This window comes from Loxodonta africana, chromosome 25, assembly GCF_030014295.1.
Source record: "Loxodonta africana isolate mLoxAfr1 chromosome 25, mLoxAfr1.hap2, whole genome shotgun sequence".
Lineage (NCBI taxonomy): Eukaryota > Metazoa > Chordata > Mammalia > Proboscidea > Elephantidae > Loxodonta > Loxodonta africana.
In genome coordinates, this window is record NC_087366.1 from 35,642,103 (window position 1) to 35,662,791 (window position 20,689).

Genomic DNA, 20,689 nt, shown 5'->3' on the forward strand with positions numbered 1-20,689 from the left:
TCTATAACTTTCCCCAAGCCCCCAAATATTCTCCCATTGATTTACTACTTTGATTTTTCTGAACCTAATTTTTATTTCTTCTTTATTAGTTTCCCAACTTATTCCTTTTTCTTTGATAAGTTACCTTTTTTACTTCTTTCATTTTCTTCTTCCTTTTAATGTCTTCTCAGCCAGAACTCACACATTCAACTGTCTTTTCCATACCCAAATATATTTAAATGACTTTTTATCTCAACTCACTTCATGCCTTAAAGCCCATCAAAGGAACCAGATCAAAGAGTATAACTGTGATTATGATTCTAATAAACATCATATACTATGCTAATATTTTCATTCATTATTTTATTTTATTTTTAAAAATATGGGTTTTATGCATAGCCAATAAAAAGCCCATACTAGACATTTAGTTTAATTGTATTTTTTATATTATACCTCATTCAGCATCTCTCTTTTTTATCTATCTACTTATATCTGTATATTTTTTATTCTTTACTCTGTGTGTGCCCCTGAAATCGGATAATATATCTTACCACCATCAATATGTATTAATATTTATGCAAAGTTATCTTGGTACAAGCTGTGCTCACAGGGCAATGGGGGAGGGCAAAAACATGTTAGCTGGTAATACAAAGAAGAATGAAAAACAAATACATGGAAACTGGAAAACACACTGCTAAACAACTCTTGGTTCAAAGAATAAATCAAGAATGAAATTTAACAAATGCTTGGAGTTAAATGAAACCAAAACCTATGGGTTGCAATGAAGGGAGTCATCAGTGGGAAATTCATAGCAATAAATGCCCATATCAAAAAATAAGAAAGATTCCCTAATCAAAAGACAAAGACACCACAAGAAAAGAAAACTACAGACCAATACCTTTGTGAACATAGATGCAAATATCTCAAAATACTAGCAAACAGAATCCAACATATTAAAAGAACTATATATCATAACCAAGTGGGATTTATTGCAGAATGCAAGGATGATTCAACATTAGAAAATCTATCAATGTAATACACCATATTAATATAACAAAGAAAAAGAACCACGTGATCATCTCGGTAGATGCAGAAAGGCATTTGATAAAATTCACCATCCTTTTCTGATAAAAATTTTCATCAAAATAGGAATAGAAGGGAAGTTCCTCAACATAATTATGAAAAATCAACAGTCAACTTTATTCTCAATGGAGCAAGACTGAGATCCTTCCCCTTGAGAATGGAAATGATACAAGGATGCCTGCCTCCACCGCTTCTATTTGACACTGTACTAGAAGTCCTAGCCAGAGCAATAAGGCAAGAAAAAAAATAAAATTAATCCAGATTGGAAAAGAAGAAGTAAAACTACTCCTATTTGCAGATCACATGATCCTATATGTAGAAAATCTCAAAGATTCTACAAGAAAGCTACTAGAACTATTAGAATAATTCACCAAAGTTGTAGGGTACAAGATGAACACTCAAAAATCACTTGGTTTCTGTACACTAGCAAGGAGAAATATGGGAAAGAAATTAAGGAAATGATTCCATTTAAAATAGCATCTAAAAGAATAAAACATGTAAGGATAAACCTAACCAGATTTGTAAAGGAATTATACAATGAAAACTATAAAACACTGCTGTGAGAGACTAAAACAAAACTCAATAAATGGAAAAACATCCTGTGCTCACGGATTGGAAGACTTAATGTTGTTAAAATATCAGTATTACCCAAAGTGATATACAGTTTGAATGCAATCCTGATCAAAATTCCAACAACATGTTTTATAGAAATTTAAAAACTAATCCTCAATTTATATGGAAAGTCAAGATTGTGAACAGTCAAAGCAATTCTGAAGAAGAACAACAAAGTAGGAGGCCTCACACTTCCCAATTTGAAACCATACTGTACAGCTGCAGTAATTAAAATAGCCTGTTACTGGTTCAATGACAGCCACATATATTAATGGAATAGAATTGAAAGCCCAGAAATAAACCCATACACTTACAGTCAACTGATATTCAACAAGGGTGCTAAGTCCATCCAATGGAGAAGCAAAAGTCTCTTCAACAAATGGTGCTGGGAAAACTGGATTATTGCATGCAGAAACATGAAGCAAGATCCATATCTCACTCCATACACAAAAACGAATTCAAAATGGATTAAGGACCTAAATGTTAAACCTAAAGACATAAAGTTCTTGGAAGAAAATCCGGGAGTGAAGCTATGGGGCATAATTTTTTTAAGGATACACTATCAAATACAACATTAAATGTACAAAAAAACAGAGGATTAAATAGATAATTGGGACCTTATAAAAATTAAATACTTATGTTCATGAAAGGACTTTATTGAAAGAGTAAAAAGACAACCTACCGACTGGGAAAAAATCTTCAGGAACCATGTATCTGCTAAGGGTCTGGTATCTAAAACATATAAAACTTCTACATCTAAACAACAAAAATAAATAAAGAACCCAATCAAAGAATAAGCAGAAGACATGAATAGTGATTTAATTATGCTGAAGTTAGAGGAACTGTTCGTTTTCTACCTTGTATATCCTCTCCTTTCCGCCTTTAAAAACTCATTGTAACCGGCCTAGGAGGAGCCATTTGGTTTTTTAGTAACATAATGGTCTACCTGTATGCGTACAGATGAACTGCTCCAATAAATCTTATATAATTTAATTTCTTTGTGCTTTGATTATATTTTAACACTGTCAATCCAAAATCCTAAACCCAGTGAAAACACCCTTCAAAAAATGAAGGCAAAATAAAGATATTTTCATGCAAACAAACTCCACAGTAAAAGAAATACTTAAAAGGAGCCTTCAGGCAGAAGGAAATGATACTAGAAGGAAGCACGACCATTCAGGAAGGAATGATGACGTTTAGAAAGAGTATGTGGTTAAATCTAGATCTGTTTAAAACAGTAATAATAATATGTCATAGGGTTTAAAAATATGTAGAACTAAAATTCATAACAACAGCCCAAAATATGGTAAGGAAGTAAATGGAATTAAAACATTGTAAGTCTCTTACATTGTCTAAGAAGTGATAAAATTATCAATTAATGTATGTTGTAAGAAGGCAAGAATTCACATTGTAATTTCTACCACTGGATGAATAATAAAAGAATGTATTCCTAACAAGCTAATGTGGGGAAGATGGAATAATTTTTTTAATCTGATTAACTCATAAAAAAGGCAAAAGGAATAAATGTCAGATGGGAGAAATAGAAAATTATATTAAGATGATAGACTTAAACCCAAATATAGAATTAATTACATTAAATGTAAATTGATTAAAATTACATTTTTAAAAATTGATAGGAGTGTAAATTGGTATGACGGCTTGGAAAACTGTTTGGCAGTATTTTCTTAGCTGGACGTATACATACCATATGATCCTGAAATTCCACTCCTTAATATATACTCAACATAAATGCATGCATATATATACCAAAAGACATTCAGGAATGCTTATTCATAATCCCAACAACTTAAATATCCATCAGCTGTAGAAGTGGTAAATAAAATGTGTTACTTTCATGAAGTTAAGTACTATATAGCAGGTGAAGTACTGCTACCCACAACAACATGAATGAATCCCTCAGACATAATACTGAGTAAAAGAAGCCAGATTCGAAAGAGTACATAGAGTATGATCTCATCTTTATAAAGGAAAAAATAAACTATGGAGATTGAAGTTAGAATAATGATTACATTTGGAGGGATAGATAATTACTGAGAAAAGCTTCTAAGGTGCTGGTATATTCTATATCTTGGTATATATGGTGTTACATATGTGGATTCACTATAAAAATTAAACTGTACACCTAATCTTTGTGCACTTAACGAAATATATGTTATACTTAAATTTCAAAAATAGTTCATAAAGAAAAAAAGAGAGGAGGAATGAACCTCTGTACCAAACTTGGCTGCACATGAGAATCACCTGGAAAAATGATTTTAATATAATGCAGTCTCATTTTTATGCAAATTTTAGTAATAGAATAAGTATGACTAATGCTTCATTGGTGCATAAAATTTCAAATAATGTGCCTCCCCCAAGATTTTAAAAATTAAATATGTATCACAATACAAATGCTGGCAGGCCAAGTGAATGCCAGGTGGCAGTGTTAACATTGGCTGGAAAACAGAAACAAAGTGCTACTGTGGGAAAATTATTCTATATTTGTACATTTTGAATTATGAGACGGCTTCAAGAAAGCATTCTGCATATAAACTGCAACATCCCGGATCTTGGGCCCCTCACAGTATGATTTAATATTTAAAAAATAAAACCCAACCCCACTGCCATCAAGTCTATTCCCACTCATAGCGACCCTATAGGACAGAGTAGAACTGCCCCATAGAGTTTCCAAGGAGCACCTGGCAGATTCGAACTGCTGACCTTTTGGTTAGCAGCTGTAGCACTTAACCACTACGCCACCAGGGTTTCCATGATTTAATATATCTGGGGTTAACTCCAAGAAATCTGTATTTTTAAAAGCTCCCTGGGATTCTGATACCGATGGCCTGTATGTCATTGTTTGAGAACCACTGTGTGGTGGTTAATTTTAATGTGTCAACTGACAAGGCTTCAGTTCCTATAATGGTTTGGCCAAACATTAGTCTAGTTGCTGTCATGGAGTAATTACATATGATTAAATCAGTTGGCCTTGGGTAAGGCCGATTACCCTCCATAATGTAATGTAATTACTTCATATCTAATGTAATATAATCACTTTCCACAATGCAATTTAATGTAATGTGATGTAATTACTTCCCATAATGAAATCTAGTTTAATCAATCAATCAATTAGTTGAGGTTATACCAGCAGAGGGTGGATCCTAAACCTAATCATTTCTGAGTTATAAAAAGACCAGAATATACTCAGAACGCACACAGGGGGAGCCAGTCACCATCTGCCGCTCGTCTACAAGCAAAGGAACGCCAAGAATCATCAGCAGACACGAGAACCAGGCAAGAGGCTCACAGAAGGAATCAACATGGCTGAGATCCTGATTAGGATTTTAGGCTCCAAAACTATAAGAAAATTAATTTCTGTTCTTTAAAGCCATTCACTTGTGGTATTTCTGTTATGGCAGCACTAGGTAACAAAAACACACTTATCCTTCATAAAGGAATGAGCACATACATTAAGTAAAAAATTATTAGCACATATGATATGCTCAGCTCTAAGGCTATAAGGTGAATCAAAAGTAATATGCCCACACAAAGATTATGTACTAGTAAAGAAGTCAGATATTAAATAGCATTTATAATAAAGTACAATTAATAAGAACGTCTCCTGTATACTATGCTAAGTGCACAAGGCATTATGGGGGCACATATCAGGGACTCCTCAGTGAAGGGGACATATGAGCTGATACCCAAAGGATGGAAAGAAACAAACCACAGAAAAATGGGAAGTGTGTTTCAGGGAAAGGGAATAGCACCCATTGAGACTTAGAGCAGAGGAAGGAGCACATTGATTGCAAGGAAGTGAAATGAGTCAAACCTATTGCCATTGAGTCAATTCCAACTCATGGGGACCCTATAGGACAGAGTACAACTGACCTATAGGGTTTGCAAAGAGCAACTGGTGAATTCGAACTGCCGACCTTTTGGCTAGCAGCCTGAGCTCTTAACCACTGCACCACCAGGGCTCTGAAATGAATCAAACCAAAACCAAACCAAACCCATTGCCACGGAGTCAATTCTGACTCATAGTGAACCTACAGAACAGAGTAGAACTGCCCCACAGAGTTTCCAAGGAGTGCCTGATGGATTTGAACTGCTGATCTTTTGGTTAGCAGCCAGCCATATCACTTAACCACTATGCCACCAGGGTTTCTGAAGTCAATGATGACGGAAATTCAGAGTACAGGTGAATAAGTGATGATGTTTAAAGCTAGAGGTAGGACTAGGACCAGCACATGAAGGGAAGTTTGTGGGGAGTTTGGCCATTAGCCTGAGGAAAAGTGGGGGGATGGGGAGAACTCTCAGTAGTATGGAAAATGGAACGGACTGGGCTGGAGGAGGGAAGTCAGTGAAAAAAGAAATTTTATTAGATTCCTGTGGCAATGGTCCAAGTGAGACAGGATCAAGGCATGGACCAGGGTAGTGGCTGTGGGAATAAGAGATTGTTAGAAGAAGTAATCTAGAGGCCTTGGTGATGAATTAGATGTGAGGAAGAAAAAGATGTTCAGAAAGATTCCAAATTATCTGGCCTGGGCAGAAGCATGAATTGTGGAGCCATATAGTAATTGAGGGTTGAGGTGGCAGATACTGAGCTCGGTTTGGAAAGATTGAATTTAAGGCGTCTGCGGTGTCCATGTCTCAGGTGGTGTCAGAAGTGTCTTGACTAGAGAGTCATCAGCTGGGGTTTGAAATCATGACAGTAGGTGGGATTACTCAGCAACTGTTTATAGAGAAAAAGAAGAGGAGCTAGAAGAGAACTTCGGAGAAATATCGAATACGTTTTCTAGAGGAAACCGATGGAAGTATGCTAAGTTGGAAGCCAAGAAGAAATGGTGTTTCAAGGAGGAAAGGTCAACAGTGTCAACAGTGTCAGATACTTCCAAGAATAAGATGAAGACTGAAAAGTGTCTGTTGGATTTAGCACCAAGAAGGACAGTAGTCATCAGCCTGGGGGTCAGGTGAGTGATGGAAGCAGACACTGGATTAGAGTGATTTGAAGAGTGAGAGCTGAGGACATGGCAACCATGACTGCAGACAAATCATTACATAAAGTTTTACTATGAAAGAGGAGAAAGGAGACAAAGGAGTGGGATGGAAGTGCTTTCCTTTGTTTGTGGAGGTATTTTAAGGTGGGAGTATTTTAAGATGGGAGTATGGAGTAGGCTCCAACTCATAGTGACCCCATATATAACAGAACAAAACGTTGCCCCGTCCTACGCCATCTTCATCATCCTTGGTATGTTTTAGTCCATTGTTGCAGACATTGTGTATTCTGAGTGCCTTCCAACCTAGGGGGCTTAACTTCCAACAATGTATCAGACAGAATTCTGTTGTGATTCATAAGGTTGTCATTAGCTGATCTCAGAAGTAGATCTCTAAGTCTTTCTTCCTAATCTTAGTCTGCTGGTATTTGAAATGCTGGTGGCATATCTTCCAGCATGATAGCAACACGTAAGTCATATTTCAACAAACTGTCAAACAGGTGTGGGTGAGGGTGACGAGAGGCTTAAACATACTTAAATAGTGAGCAAATGATCCAGAGAAGAGTGTTCATAGAAGAATGAGCACTGACTGCAGGTCTGAGAGCCTTGGTTCTAGCCTGGCTTCACCACTAACACCTATTTGAACTTAAGTACATTATTTAATCTCTCTGGACTACAGCATCCTTATCTGCAAACCATATATTTTCTTTGTAACTATAGTTTTCAGTGCCCGCAAATCTCATAGCACCACAGCAACTTGATCTCTTTGTTTTTTAATTAATTTTTATTTTTAGCAGTGCAACACATGTACATACTATGGAAAACCAAAACAGTACTAAAAGAATTGTAGTAAAAAAACAGCAAGTCCTGTTCCACACATGTCTACTCTGAGCCACTTTCAACTCATGTGGATATTTCTGTGGGTATTTATGCAAATTTACCTAAACTAAATCCTTATCTCGGTGTTTCTTTAGATTTCTGTCCCACCCCACCCCCACTTCCCGATTCTATCCCTCCAACACAGTGATATTCAATTTTTTGGTTACTAGTGTTTTCACTATTGTGTTGTTGTTGTTGGGTGCTGTCAAGTCAGTTCCAACTCATACCTACCTTATGCACAACTGAACAAAACACTGCCCAGTCCTGCGCCATCCTCACAGTCGTTGTTATGCTTGAGCCCATTGTTGCAACCACCGTGCCAGTCCATCTCATTGAGGGTCTTCCTCTTTTTCAGTGACCCTCTGTTTTACCAAGCATGATGTCCTTCTCCAGGGGTGATCCATCCTGATAACATGGCCAAAGTATGTGAGATGCAGTCTCGCCATCGTTGCTTCAAAGGAGCACTCTGGCTGTACTTCTTCCGAGACAGATTTTTTCATTCTTCTGGCAGTCCATGGTATAATTCAATATTCTTTACCAACACCGTAATTCAAAGATGTCAATTCTTCTTTGATCTTCCTTATTCATTAACCAGCTTTTCACATGCATACAAGACAATTGAAAACACCATGGCTTGGGTCAGACACACCTTAGTCTCCAAGGTGACATCTTTGCTTTTTAACACTTTAAAGATGTATTTTGCTGCAGATTTGCCCAATGCAATGCATCATTTGACTTCTTGACTGCTGCTTCCATGGGTGTTGATTATGGATCCAAGTAAAATGAAGTCCTTGACAACTTCAGTCTTTTCTCCATTTATCATGATCTTGCTTATTGGTCCAGTTCTGAGGATTTTTGTTTTCTTTATGTTGAGGTGTAATCCATACTGAGGCTGTAGTCTTTGATCTTCTTCAGTAAGTGCTTCAAGTCCTCTTTACTTCAGGGAGCAAGGTTGTGTTATCTGCATATCACAGGTTGTTAATGAGTCTTCCTCCAGTCCCGATGCCTTGCTCTTCTTCACATAGTCCAGCTTCTCGGATTATTTGCTCAGCATACAGATTGAATAAGTATGGTAAAAGGATACAATCCTGATGCACGCCTTTCATGACTTTAAATCACCTTCTTGGGTTCGAATGACTGCCTCTTGGTCTATGTACAGGTTCCTCATGAGCACAATTAAGTGTTCCAGAATTCCCATTCTTCCCAATGTTACTCATAATAATTATCCACGATTATAAGAATGCATTATAAGCATGTTCGCTGCTAAACCAAATGGTACCTAGGGCTTTGTCTCCTTTACCTGGATTTCTATTTAATGATTGCTAAGCTTTTCTAGGAAACCTTGGTGGCGTCGTGGTTAAGAGTTCAGCTGCTAACCAAAAGTTCGGCAGTTTGAATCCACCAGGCGCTCCTTGGAAACCCTAGGGGGCAGTTCTACTCTGTCCTATAGGGTTGGAAAGACCTGTGAGTTGGAAATGTCCCACCATCTCGTTAACCTATCAGTATTTTCCCCGTGCTATCACAAGGCTTCCTCGAGGCTTCCCTCCGAGAGCCTTCTGCCGCTCCCTAGTCTGTTGCAGAGCTCCATCCTGGGATTGCCTTTCACTATTTGCCCGTGTTAAGTCTCCTGTTTCCTGCAACCACGTCCTCCTCTTCCTTGACTCACTTCCTGGTTTTGGTACAGCCTCTCTTCCAGTTGCTTGCTAAGAAGGATGTGTGAGATACAACATTTTTAGTAACGTGTGACTGAAAATATCTTTATTCTACCCTCACATTTGACTGATGGCTGGCTATAGAGCTCTAGTTTGAAAATAATTTTCCTTCAAAATTTTTAAGGCATTGTGCCATTATTGTCTAGCTTCCATTTTTGTTGTTGAGAAGTCTGATGCTATTATGATTTTCTATCCTTATTTTGTCTTACCTCTCTGTGGGCACTTTCAGATCTTATGTTTATTCATTTATTTCACAGTAGTGGGTCTTTTGTTTCTTCATTCATTCTTGCTTAGTATTTGGTAGGCTTTTTCACTGTGAAGATTTATGTACTTAAGTTCTAAGAAATATTCTAAAATTATTTCTTTTGTAATTTCTTCCATTTCATTTTGTCTGTTTTCCCTTTCTAGAGCTTCTTTTAGCTTGTTATTGGACATTCTGATTTGGTCTTCTTTTATCTTTCCTTTACTTTCTCTCTCTCCTATTTTATGGGAGATTATCTTGACTTTATATTCCAACTCTTAATTTTTAAAAAATACTTTGGCTGTTTTAATTTCCAAGATTATTTCCTTTTTATAGAAATTTGTTGTTTCATGGGTACAATTTTTTTCTCTTATCTCTCCAGTTATACTCTCTGTCCTTCCACCTGTGTAAATCCCACCTGTCCATCAAGGTTCAGTTCAAAGTAAACATTTTTTGAGGCTTTCTCTCAGTCCAACTGTCTCCATTGGAGAGGAATTCTACAACATTATTTTATCCAACACCATCTAATAGGTAGTTTTATTTAGTCTTGTATTGCTTCCTATGGAAAGATAGACTTATCTCCCCAGTTGTATTATCATCTTCTCAAGAGCAGGGAATATTTACCTTTTCTATATTAGGCAAACCACCATGGCTAGAATTGTAAGTATAGCAAGTGTTAAACAAGTATTTGTTGATTTAGACAAGTTTTTACCTTAATCTCACCAAGACAGGCTATCTCAGCGATAGCTCTTTAAAGAATACCAAGAACATAGGTATTTGTCAAGTAATATGAGTGTAGAAATTACAGATTTTTACAATTTTTCCTAGTTTTTACAGTGTTTCACACTAATTCAGTAGCAAATTTTAGTAACTTGCTTTTATTGAGTCTTTCCTGAAGTTCTCAACTTATTTCATAGAAACAACCGTTTTCTTTTCTCACTCGTATTTCATTGGTTTATGAAATATTTAATTGAATTTTGGGATTGCAATAACCAAGAACAATTGACACAAGCAGAATTGGAAACAAACACATCTGACTCTTGATCCACATATGACTCATTGGTAGGAGTCTAAGGAGTTGGTCATGCTGGAGAGGAATCTGCCAGCCTTGGGAATTTCACCTGCCAAGAAAGTCTGTGGGTGGATTTTGCAGAGGGTATAAAGAGCATTAGTCTGTCAAGTCAGTTAATGGAAGTCAGTCAAGAGAGTGCCTCGGCTCTCTGTTCTTTGTTTACCAAGAAGTCTCTGACAGAAATAAGTTTGTGCTAAATTTGTGCTATTCATCTCTCTTGGCTCCCCATGGGCAAGCCAGATGACACGGGTTAATGCACAGTCTTGGTCTCAAAACAGCACAAGGCTCATTGGCCCATGAGCTCAATCAGTGTGTCCTTAGAACGTAAGCCGTAATTCCCTGACCATGAGCCCTCAAACGGCCAACAGAGCTCTACCAGGCACAGAAGCCTTACCTGTTCCTTCTCCAGGGTGGCATCCCCACCCTCTCCCCACTTCCAGTCAGCAGCTTAGGCATCAATATCCAGCCAAGTCACTCCCCCACCCCCTTCTTCACCACTGCCCCAACCTGCAGACTTTGGAGAAGTCAAACGTAGATCTTCATAGAGGACACAGGCTGTCCAGTTGTCTATGGATGGTCCCTGGCACAGCATGAACAATTCTTGTTTGAAACAGTGAGTCAGAAAAGAGCCCAGGTGGCACAAGCGATTTGCGATTAGCTACTAACCTGAAGGTTGGTGGTTCGAATCCCCTCAGTGGCTCCAAAGAAGAAAGGCCTGGCAATCTGCATCCTTAAGATTACAACCAAGAAAACCTTCTGAGTTTTACTCTGTAACACATGGGGTCACCATGAGCCGGGGACCAACTCAGCAGCAGCTAACAACAATAGCAACAATAATGATAAATAGAGTCAGATGGAACTTTGAAATTCTACCTGCATGGTGTTCCTTTAAGAACAACCTTTAAATATAGTTAAAATAGGTTGGCTTTAAGGGCAGGAAAGAATACTTATATTTACTATTGGTCACACTCAAGGAATTAGCATCACTTGAACCATGCGTGTCAGAGTAGAACAGTGCTCTATAGGGTTTTCAGTGGCTGATTTTTTGGACGTAAACCACAAGGCCTTTCTTCTGGGGCACCCCTGGATGCATTAAGCATTGGCACCACCCAAGAACTCTGCCATCGCTTTACAACCACCATAATCACACCCGTGAAGGAAGCAATCCCTGGTCACTGTCCCTGAGGGGAAGAAGACTGTCCTGTGACTAGGGTCCTAGAAAACTCTCATAGAAAATGCAGCTCAAATGCTGCATGAAAGTTACACAGCAAATGGAAATATCAACATATCATTTAGAATTTTCATCATCCCACAAATGAGCACCACATCTATGTAAAGCCAAAATGAAGTCAATCCAGTTCAGTTGGTTTCACCTTAAATTCAGTGATTTGAATGTTGTGTCCTGGTTTGTTTAGAAACATACATATTGCCATCAAGTCGATTCTGACTCATAGTGACCCTATAGGACAGAGTAGAACTGCCCCATAGGGTTTCCAAGGAGTGGCTGATGGATTCGAACTGTCAACCTTTTGGTTAGCAGCCGGAGCTCTTAACCACTGCACCACCAGGGCTCCTAGAAACAGCATAGGACTCTGAGACCAATGAAAGGTGACTAAACTTTACCATAGTTTACAAAACTGTAAGTATGCTTCTCCACTCTCAGCCTCAGGCTTCCAGGCATTTCTCAGATGAGTTTTCTGTTTCGCTTATAGATATCACATAGTTGAGTAATGAACAAAGGCAGATGTCATTTGGGATTGGTAGCAAGAACAAACTATAAAATAAGATTGACACAAAATCCCCTTTGTCTCTTGTTTTTAGTTTTCCTCCTTTTCTGATGCATTTTAATATTTAAGTGACACAGGCTACAGCTACTCCCCACTCTTTGTGTACTGGTTTATTCTAATGATACCTTGTGTTTCCCTTTTATGGCATTTCATTTAGTCTATTTATCAACTATTTCCTGGACCAGCCACCATCACTCCCTGCTGTACTTCTTCGTGTCCAAGCCTGGGAGTCTGGACAATGGGCTCTGTAGGAGCAGTGCTTCCTCACTCGTCCATCCCTTGCCTGGGCTCAAACCCAAACCAACAATGAGCTTCACTTTCTCCCAATACTCCAGTCAGTGGGCAGCTTCCTGTAGACCAAGACTTTTCTCACCAGGCTCTCGCCATGCTCACTACCCCTGCAGCCACCTCCAGTTTCTTCTGCATGTGGAAGATTGACCTTATTCTTTTTAAAAATTTTTTTCAAGTATCAATAACTCTTTCCCTACAATGTAACCATGTCATTGAAACACTTTCTTCTCCCAGTTTTTCTGGAACTCCTGGATCTACTTATTCCTCTTGTAGTGCTCTTTTAGATGAGGTGGAGACTTGGATTTCCATATGGTGGAATAATGTACTTTAAAAATGGCCTCATGAAGAAGATGTGTAGATAGGCCTCAGTTAACGCTATTTGTGTCATGACCAAAATGTATTACATATGCCTAAGAAATGACTGTCCCTGCCTGATCACAAAGACAACCCTAGTTTGGGGCAAGAAGTAAAAAATGCATTTCAATGAGTTCTCTTCAAGTACCCCGTTCCCCCAAAAAAGAAACTTATGTCAATCACGATGGAATTGGATGTTTAGATCAAGTAACCCCAACATTACCTTCTGTGTAGAACCATCCATTCCAAATTTAACATGAACCAAAGAAATTTAATAGAAAGATGTTTATAAAAATTAATAACAATTTTTTTTAAAGCCTGCCCCTTCTTACACTTGCTTAAAAAGAAAAGTGTGTATTGGAAAAAAAAAAAAAAAAGCAATGGTCTGTGTCACCCAAGAATGTAATAACACTGCCTCTCTCTCCTTGTTTTAGGGAATGCTGTCGGTTTTTTGGAGACAATGGCTTGACTTTGAAGGTGTTTTTTACCAAGGCAGCACCCTTTGGTGTTCTTTGGACACTCACAAACTACCTGTACTTACATGCAATAAAGAAAATAAACACTACGGATGTCTCGGTGTTGTTCTGCTGCAACAAAGCTTTTGTGTTCTTGCTCTCATGGATCGTGCTCAGGGACAGGTTCATGGGAGTGAGGGTAAGTTCTTTATTCTCTGTCTTCCTCCCTCACTCAGTCATCTCGACCAACACCTGCCCTTTGGCTTGCTGAGCTCCATGTGCTGGGCCATAAGCATAAGCTATTGACCGCTTTCCTTCTGATTTGCAGCAAAGAAGTTCTTGGTGTGCCTTGCAAACCTTCTTGCTTGCAAACCATCCTAGACAAGCCTTCGCTGAAGCGCCTTTCATTTCAAGCGTTTCTATCAGCCTTCCTGAAAGTGTGCAGTCGGGCCCCTAGCCCCAGGATTGGGTGATCAGCTCCTTTTGTGTGCTCGCTCCCTCTTTCCCAGCGGCTTTCAGTCTGCAATGTGGAGTGTGACTGTGACTTCATCCCAAGCTCTTTGCTAACCCTGGCAGCCTGCACCTGCCAGTCTCCAATTCGGACCGTGGGGGAGGGGGTGGGGAGGAGAGAAGAGCACAGTGGGAGGATCCCTACAGCCAAGGGCCTTCTGCATCCACATACATCCAGTCTTTGTAGTGCTTTACCAGGACTGTGAGTGCGAACCCCAAGAGAACCAGACACGTTTGCATGAAATTCAAACTGTGGATGGAGGGACAAGTCTACTTCCCTATTACCTCAGATAAGGGGGAGAGACATTATAGCCCTTAAACAACCTCTTATTGTTTGCTACAGATTACATAAAAAGCTAGTCAAATTTAGCTAGTTCGATTTCATAACAGTTGTATAAAATAAAAAAAATGAAATCTCAAATATCAGCTGGAATAGAGAGGGTCCCACCCAGAACAGGAGCTGGTGACATTTCAGCATTTTCCAAATCCCAGTGGCTTTTGCATGACTCCCTCTGGTGGCTAGGCCCTGCTACTGCCCCTTCATCACCTTGCCACCAAACAAGGAGACAAAGAGGATTCTGCCTTGCAGTTACCTCTTTTGTTTTGTAGTCAGATGCCTCTCTTGCTCTGTCCTGCACCCTCCGACCACGCAGGCCGTCTAGGAAACTAAGAGCCCTTTGATGGCAGCCCCATTAGACCAAGCCATCCTGGCAACCAGCAAGGGGCAAACTCCAGGCCCTGTGCTTCTGTCCTTCTGCATTGTCCTGAGAACAATGACATCATCCTTATTGCAGATTCATGCCCACCTAGTTACTCTAACAGCAGTGAGGACATGAGTCAACAGCTGAGCAGTATTTTTAGCTTGCAGTAAGGGGGAAATTTGTTTTGAGGCTGAGTGTTAATTTTGGAATAAAAACTCACTCGCTGTGCTACCATCCAGAAATGCCTTCGGCAAATACATGATCTAATACATCTCTGCAAGAAATGAAGGTACTTCCAGCAGTGGTCCACCCAGAAGCCTGCCTGACGTGACATGAAGACTCAGAGGTCCTAGGGTCTATTGCCGCCAATGCATGCCATTCAGAATGGTTTTGGTGCAAAGAGCCAAGAGAATTCATGGAACTTTTTGGTATGATTCAGATACTGAGCCCAGTGTCCCGAGCAAATTCCAGATGAGACCCTGTTACTGTGAAGAGAAGCTTCAAAGTCAATTCTGCACCTAAGCAGAAGAAAGTAGAAATTTGTTGAGGTTAAAAGAAGGAGAGGAGGAAACTTTGAAATACTCCTAGACTCATAGAGAGCAATATGGCACTTCTAGATTATTTCTTTGTTGCCATAAATGGACAAGAGAGTTTTTTTTCCCCCCCAGTGTCCTTGGACTATGATAAAGTCTAGCCATGCCGGTCACATGTCCAGTTTGGTCTGTGCTAACCGCTGCACAGAGCTTTGTGTGAAAGGAATTCAGTGTGAGGCCAGCTCCAGAATGAGGATACAAGGTTGGTGACAGCATTGTGTAGCCTGTAATTCACTGTGCAGGTTACTGATAACAATTACTCCTCTGAGAAGCCTGTAGCTGGTAATCTAAGAGCTTCCCACCACAAGAAATGGTAGGTTTCCCCATTCTCATCTTCAAGAGTTCACAGAGGTAGCAAAATCTGTGAGACATCGACAGCTTGCCAGAGCCTTGATAAACCAGAGCCAAGAGCCTTGATAAACAGATGGAAATTGAAATCCAAAATAATATCTAATGGGTACATGGGGTCTCTCAGGCTTCTCTCAAACTGCTGGGTTAGCTAGCACCTTCCACTGGGTAATTTGCAGAGATCGAAGGGAAGTCACACTGTTCCCCATCCTGGAGGGCTGATGATGCAAGCTTGGGGACAGTACAGATATCAGGAGAATGGCAGAGCCTAAGCACTATGTCTGTGTGACAGAGCCCAGGGTGTACTTGGGTTACTAAGACAGTTACTCAAAGCACAAACCTGGGGATCCTGGGAAACATCAGCAGACCCAGGTGGCACCAGACAGATCCAGAAAGAAGCAAATGTGTATTATATTGCTTGGGTGATCCCAGCCTGCAGCCTCAGCGGGTAAGAAACTGCAAGGTGTCTATTTGAAAGGAGCCTACGCTGGGTTTATTTTGCCTTTGACTCTGCTTCTGTGTGCTTTTCCCATTTGTCCTGGCTTCCTAGGCCCTGGGATTTGAGTGCAGAAGGTAGATGCTTTACTCTGGGATAATGGTGACCAGGGTTTGCATCTTGGCTGCACTCTCATAAGCTGTTGGACTGTGAGCAGATTACTTAATGTCTCCGAGTCTCCATTGCCTCATCTTTAAAATGGACAGAATACTAGTACCCATCTCAGAACCGTTGTGAGAATAAAATAAGGCTATGCGTGTCTGGCACATAGCATTCAATAAATCCTACCTTCTCTCTGTGTTATTATTATTCTTTCTCAATAGAGGAGTTGATGGGTCAGTCCCAGTTCTTTTGTTGACAGTGTCGGAGGCTGACAAACAATGGAGAAGAGGTTTCATGTAGTACAAGCATTGGTGGGATGAGGGCACCCTAGCCCTGCCTCCTAGAGATGAACCCATCAGCTGTGGGCAGAGCTGGGTGAAGAAAAGGTTGACCTCAGCCTAGATCTCAGGGGAAGGGGAGGATGGAGCTCCCTGGTGGTTCAGTAGCCGTTCCTCCCCATCCACCCCAATTAGCACTGTCCCAACAAGGTTCGTAGGGGCAGGAATGTAGCTAAGAGATCACCCAGATGGGCCCTGGAGCCCCAACAGCACTTTCCTGGGGGAACGGGTACTTTTTCCACAATCGGTTCCCATCTCAATCAACATCCAGCTGATGTTCTCAACTAGGACAGGGGAAATCCCTGAGTCGAACTCCAGTTTTCAGCTCCTCAATCCCTGTTGTCCAAAAGGCTGTGTCCCCCAAACCTCAGCACAGTGTAGTGCGGTGCACAAAGTTGAGGAGGGGGCAGTGCTTATAGCCTGGGCCCTGCCTCACTTCTCTGGAATCTCTACATTGCCTCTAAACTCTCTGAGTCAGTCAGCACAGTTCAGGAGTCAGGAGGGAAATGTTGGAAGGAAGTACATTTAAACATTAGTCTATTCTTCCCCTTTTCCAAGTTGCTCAAAACTGTAGAAATCTAAAATGTACCACGATGGAGTTCTCCTTGGCAGAGGACAAGCAACCGCCACCTTCTCAGCACAAGTAGGGAGCAGCAACCGGAGTCGGAGTGATGAGGCAGGATTAAGTGCTGTGCCCAGCCCTCCTAAGTTTTTTCTTCATTTCTTAATTTTTTGTTTAAGGGTGTGCTTTCACTCCTCTTCCTATCTATTAGGGGGCAGTGTCATCGTGGGGACTAAGTGGCATCTCTGAGAGCTCTGGGACCAGGCAGGTTGTGACAGTGGGGCACCAGGCTAGGGGAGGCACAAGGAGAGAGCCCATGGCAGCATCTGGGCTTTGCTTCCCACGTTGGGTGCCTGCCTTGTCTCCAGCCAGTGTTCTCCCAGAGGAAGTAGGTGGCAACGCCCACTCACCTCAGTCTCAGGGCTATTGTTTCCCAGAAGTCTGGATCCCCAAGTCTCCTCAAACCTTGTTGTGCACCAGTTTAGTGGGGTACATTGAGGGTGGGGGCAGGAAGAGTGAGGAAGGAGAAAGGGTACAAGGAGATCAGGAACGTTCCCATGTCTTTACTCACACTCAGAAATCCTCCAGGGACACTGGCCATATAAGCTGGTGTGGGGGGGAGGGGCTAAACAGGGGGCATCTTCCTGGAGAGTCTACTTTAGTTCAAGAAATAGCTAGGAAAATATTTTCAAGATAAAACAGACAAACCCAGGTATATTACAGTGTAAAATGTAAATTACGCACATATTTTTTAAAGGTAGAACTGGAATCTCCAAAGGCATTTTGAGCCTGAGGAAGGGCTTTGGGACTATATCCCCCAACCCTCAGGAACACTTCCCAGAGAATGGTGGGGTCTATGGGCTGAAGAGTACACAGGGCATGAGGCAGGAGGGCCAGTTGAGCCAGCAGCATTGGGGTCAGGTCCCAGGCACGGGCACCCCACAACCCAGTTGGATGACTCTGTGACTTATGACTAGGACACCCTAAGAAGAGGAGACCTAGCAGTGTGGATGAGAGAATTGGCGTCTTATGGTGCCTCCTTCTCAGAATGAACTTGTGGGACCCAGGCTCCTCAAATTTCTGTCTCCTGGGCTGGCCAAAAGGCTGGTGGCCATCCAAGGTCTCCTCTGCTCTTATGTCTTCCAGCCCTTTCCCCCAGCTCTTCTGTGGCATAGCTGAGGCTGAAGCTTTTAACCATTTAATATTTTATCAATATTGAAGAGAGAGGAAGCAGTTGAAAATCTGCCTTGTTCTTCTTCAGAAAAAAAATAGCCACTTGCTCTCCTGCCTTTTCTCAGCCCTAGGTTTGGAAACACTCAAATGGAGACACACCGATTCACCTGACGTTTAGCTCTTCTGTTCCATCCCTCTCTCCCACCCTTCCTTCCTTTTATAATTACTTTTCTTGGTATTTTCTGGCTCTGACGCCTCCCAGGCTGAGCTGTTCCCAAGCAGGATCTTTGCATCACATTTGTCCTCTTGACCAGGCCCCACGTCTTTCCCTTCCCACTTTTTCACTTGCCACTTCCTTATTCTTTTGGGGGGGAAATTTTTCACTTTTATCATGTTGCTGTGGCATCTCAGTTTCTTCCTCTCAATGAGCAGTTGTACGTAGTACACACAGCATTGGAACATGACATGTATGCACAGATGACGCCACTGACTGAAAGTGAATCACTAAACAAGGAAGAACAAGTGGACAACTTAGGGCCAGGTGCTCTCTAGTAAATGATTACCACTCACTCTTTCCAGGGCTCCAGCCCTACGGGTGGCTCTAGCATTCCATGAAAATATTGCATAAGAGAAGCACTAGTAGAAGTACATCACTCAGACATACTGTGTGAGGTTCAACCATATTATCATTTACTAGCCTAAAAAGTTTGAGTGTAAACCACTAAGGAAGCCTCAGTTCAACTGTAAGAGTGTAGCTGACAATAGCTTATTATGCGAATCATACTTTCCTGTCATGTTTATATGTTTAAGCACTGACTTTGCAATCAACAAACCCAAAATGCATGTCCCTGATCTGCTACATACAGGCTTCGTGACCTTGAGGAGGTTACTTGCCGACTCGGAGCCTAAATTTTCCCATCTATAAATTGAGATGAATGACAACTAGCTATTTTGAGGATCAAATTAAAAAATACATAGAAAACATAAGCAGCAACTGCTCAGGAAATGTTAGCTGTTTGATATTGTTACAGATAAAACCATAAACCCATTGCCGTCAAGTAGATTCCAACTCATAACGAACCTATGAGACGGAGTAGAACTGCCCCATAGGGTTTCCAAGGAGCGCCTGATGGATTCGATAGCTGAAGTTAATTTTAAATGATCTGCAAGAGGGAGAAAAAACTCTTAGTAAATCCAAGAATTGAAACTTTCATTGCACACATATGGTCGGCCCTCCCCATGTTCTGACAACACCCCCTCCCCACTTCCCACCCCAAGTGCCATTTATATAGCTCCCTGACTACCCACTGGTTGGTTCTTATATTCATTTTCTGTACTAATGCATTTTCTCATTTGGGGAATGTTATCCTAGGTAGTTTATCTTCCGGTTACTCCGACAATTTTACTTAGCTCAACAGGAATGTGTGCATCTCCGTGGAGCCTCCTCCTATCAAAGAAGTCCATATCTGGACAGTGGTGTATTGGTGCTGGGGAAGGACTCTGCAGCAGCTGGACCAGGAGTTGTGGCTCCTTTGCACAGTTAAGGCATTTTCTGTAGCCCTGATTAGTAGGTGTCGCTCTGTTAGACTCCACAGCTGTCTTCACTGTGCCTTCCCTGTTGGAATATGAAATACCTACAATTAAGGTTACAGGAGGTACTTACAGAAGCTTGGGAAAGAACTAAGAGGTGATTTCCAGGTGTTGGTATTATCTACCAGGCCTTGTCATGACTGAGCCATATGTTGTTGGAATGACGGCCACCTCTTCAAGTTTCCAAGACTCACAATAACTGGCCGCAGGTACTCTCTGATGCCAAAGCCAAGCCTCCACCCATTGCTGTCAACTGTTCCATGCTCTCTGGTCATGCCAAACTTTGCTAAGTTCCCCTCTAAGCAGCAATAAAAATTTAGACAGGGCAAACCTTTGCTCATTGTTCTCCAAAGGATTGGAAAGGAGGCACCACTTTCCCTTGAGAATATTGAACTCCTATCAACGTTTCTAACTCATGGGCCCTGGCATGGCCATCCAATTCACCACTGCTATCTTGACTGCCATTTTCTTCCCTCCACCCAGATTGTGGCGGCCATCCTCGCTATTGCAGGAATTGTGATGATGACCTACGCAGACGGGTTCCACAGCCACTCTGTGATTGGCATAGCACTGGTGGTGGGGTCAGCATCCATGTCTGCCCTCTATAAGGTAAGCACACCTGGAGCAGACTCTCAGCTGGTCCCGGCCATCCTTGGCAAGAACAGCAGATCCCAGTGTGTCTGGTCTGTTACTTTTTGGGAGCCTTTGACGGAGCCTGTGAGCAGTTGTTTTAAGTGTGAACCAGGCAAGTGGAGACTTCTGCCAAGAGCAGTGTTGAGGCACACCGCTGCTCTTGGCATCAGCTCTCAGGACT

The 20,689-nt window shown here is 41.2% G+C and overlaps 1 protein-coding gene across 1 annotated transcript in view; it reads left to right on the forward strand.

The window, feature by feature from the left end:
• Window positions 1–20,689, forward strand: part of SLC35F3 (solute carrier family 35 member F3) — a 129,591-nt gene that overhangs the window by 99,813 nt on the left and 9,089 nt on the right. The window contains exons 3-4 of the mRNA XM_064276679.1: window positions 13,442–13,661; window positions 20,359–20,484. Of these exons, the coding sequence (XP_064132749.1) occupies window positions 13,442–13,661; window positions 20,359–20,484 (346 nt within the window). The remainder of the gene's footprint in view (window positions 1–13,441; window positions 13,662–20,358; window positions 20,485–20,689) is intronic.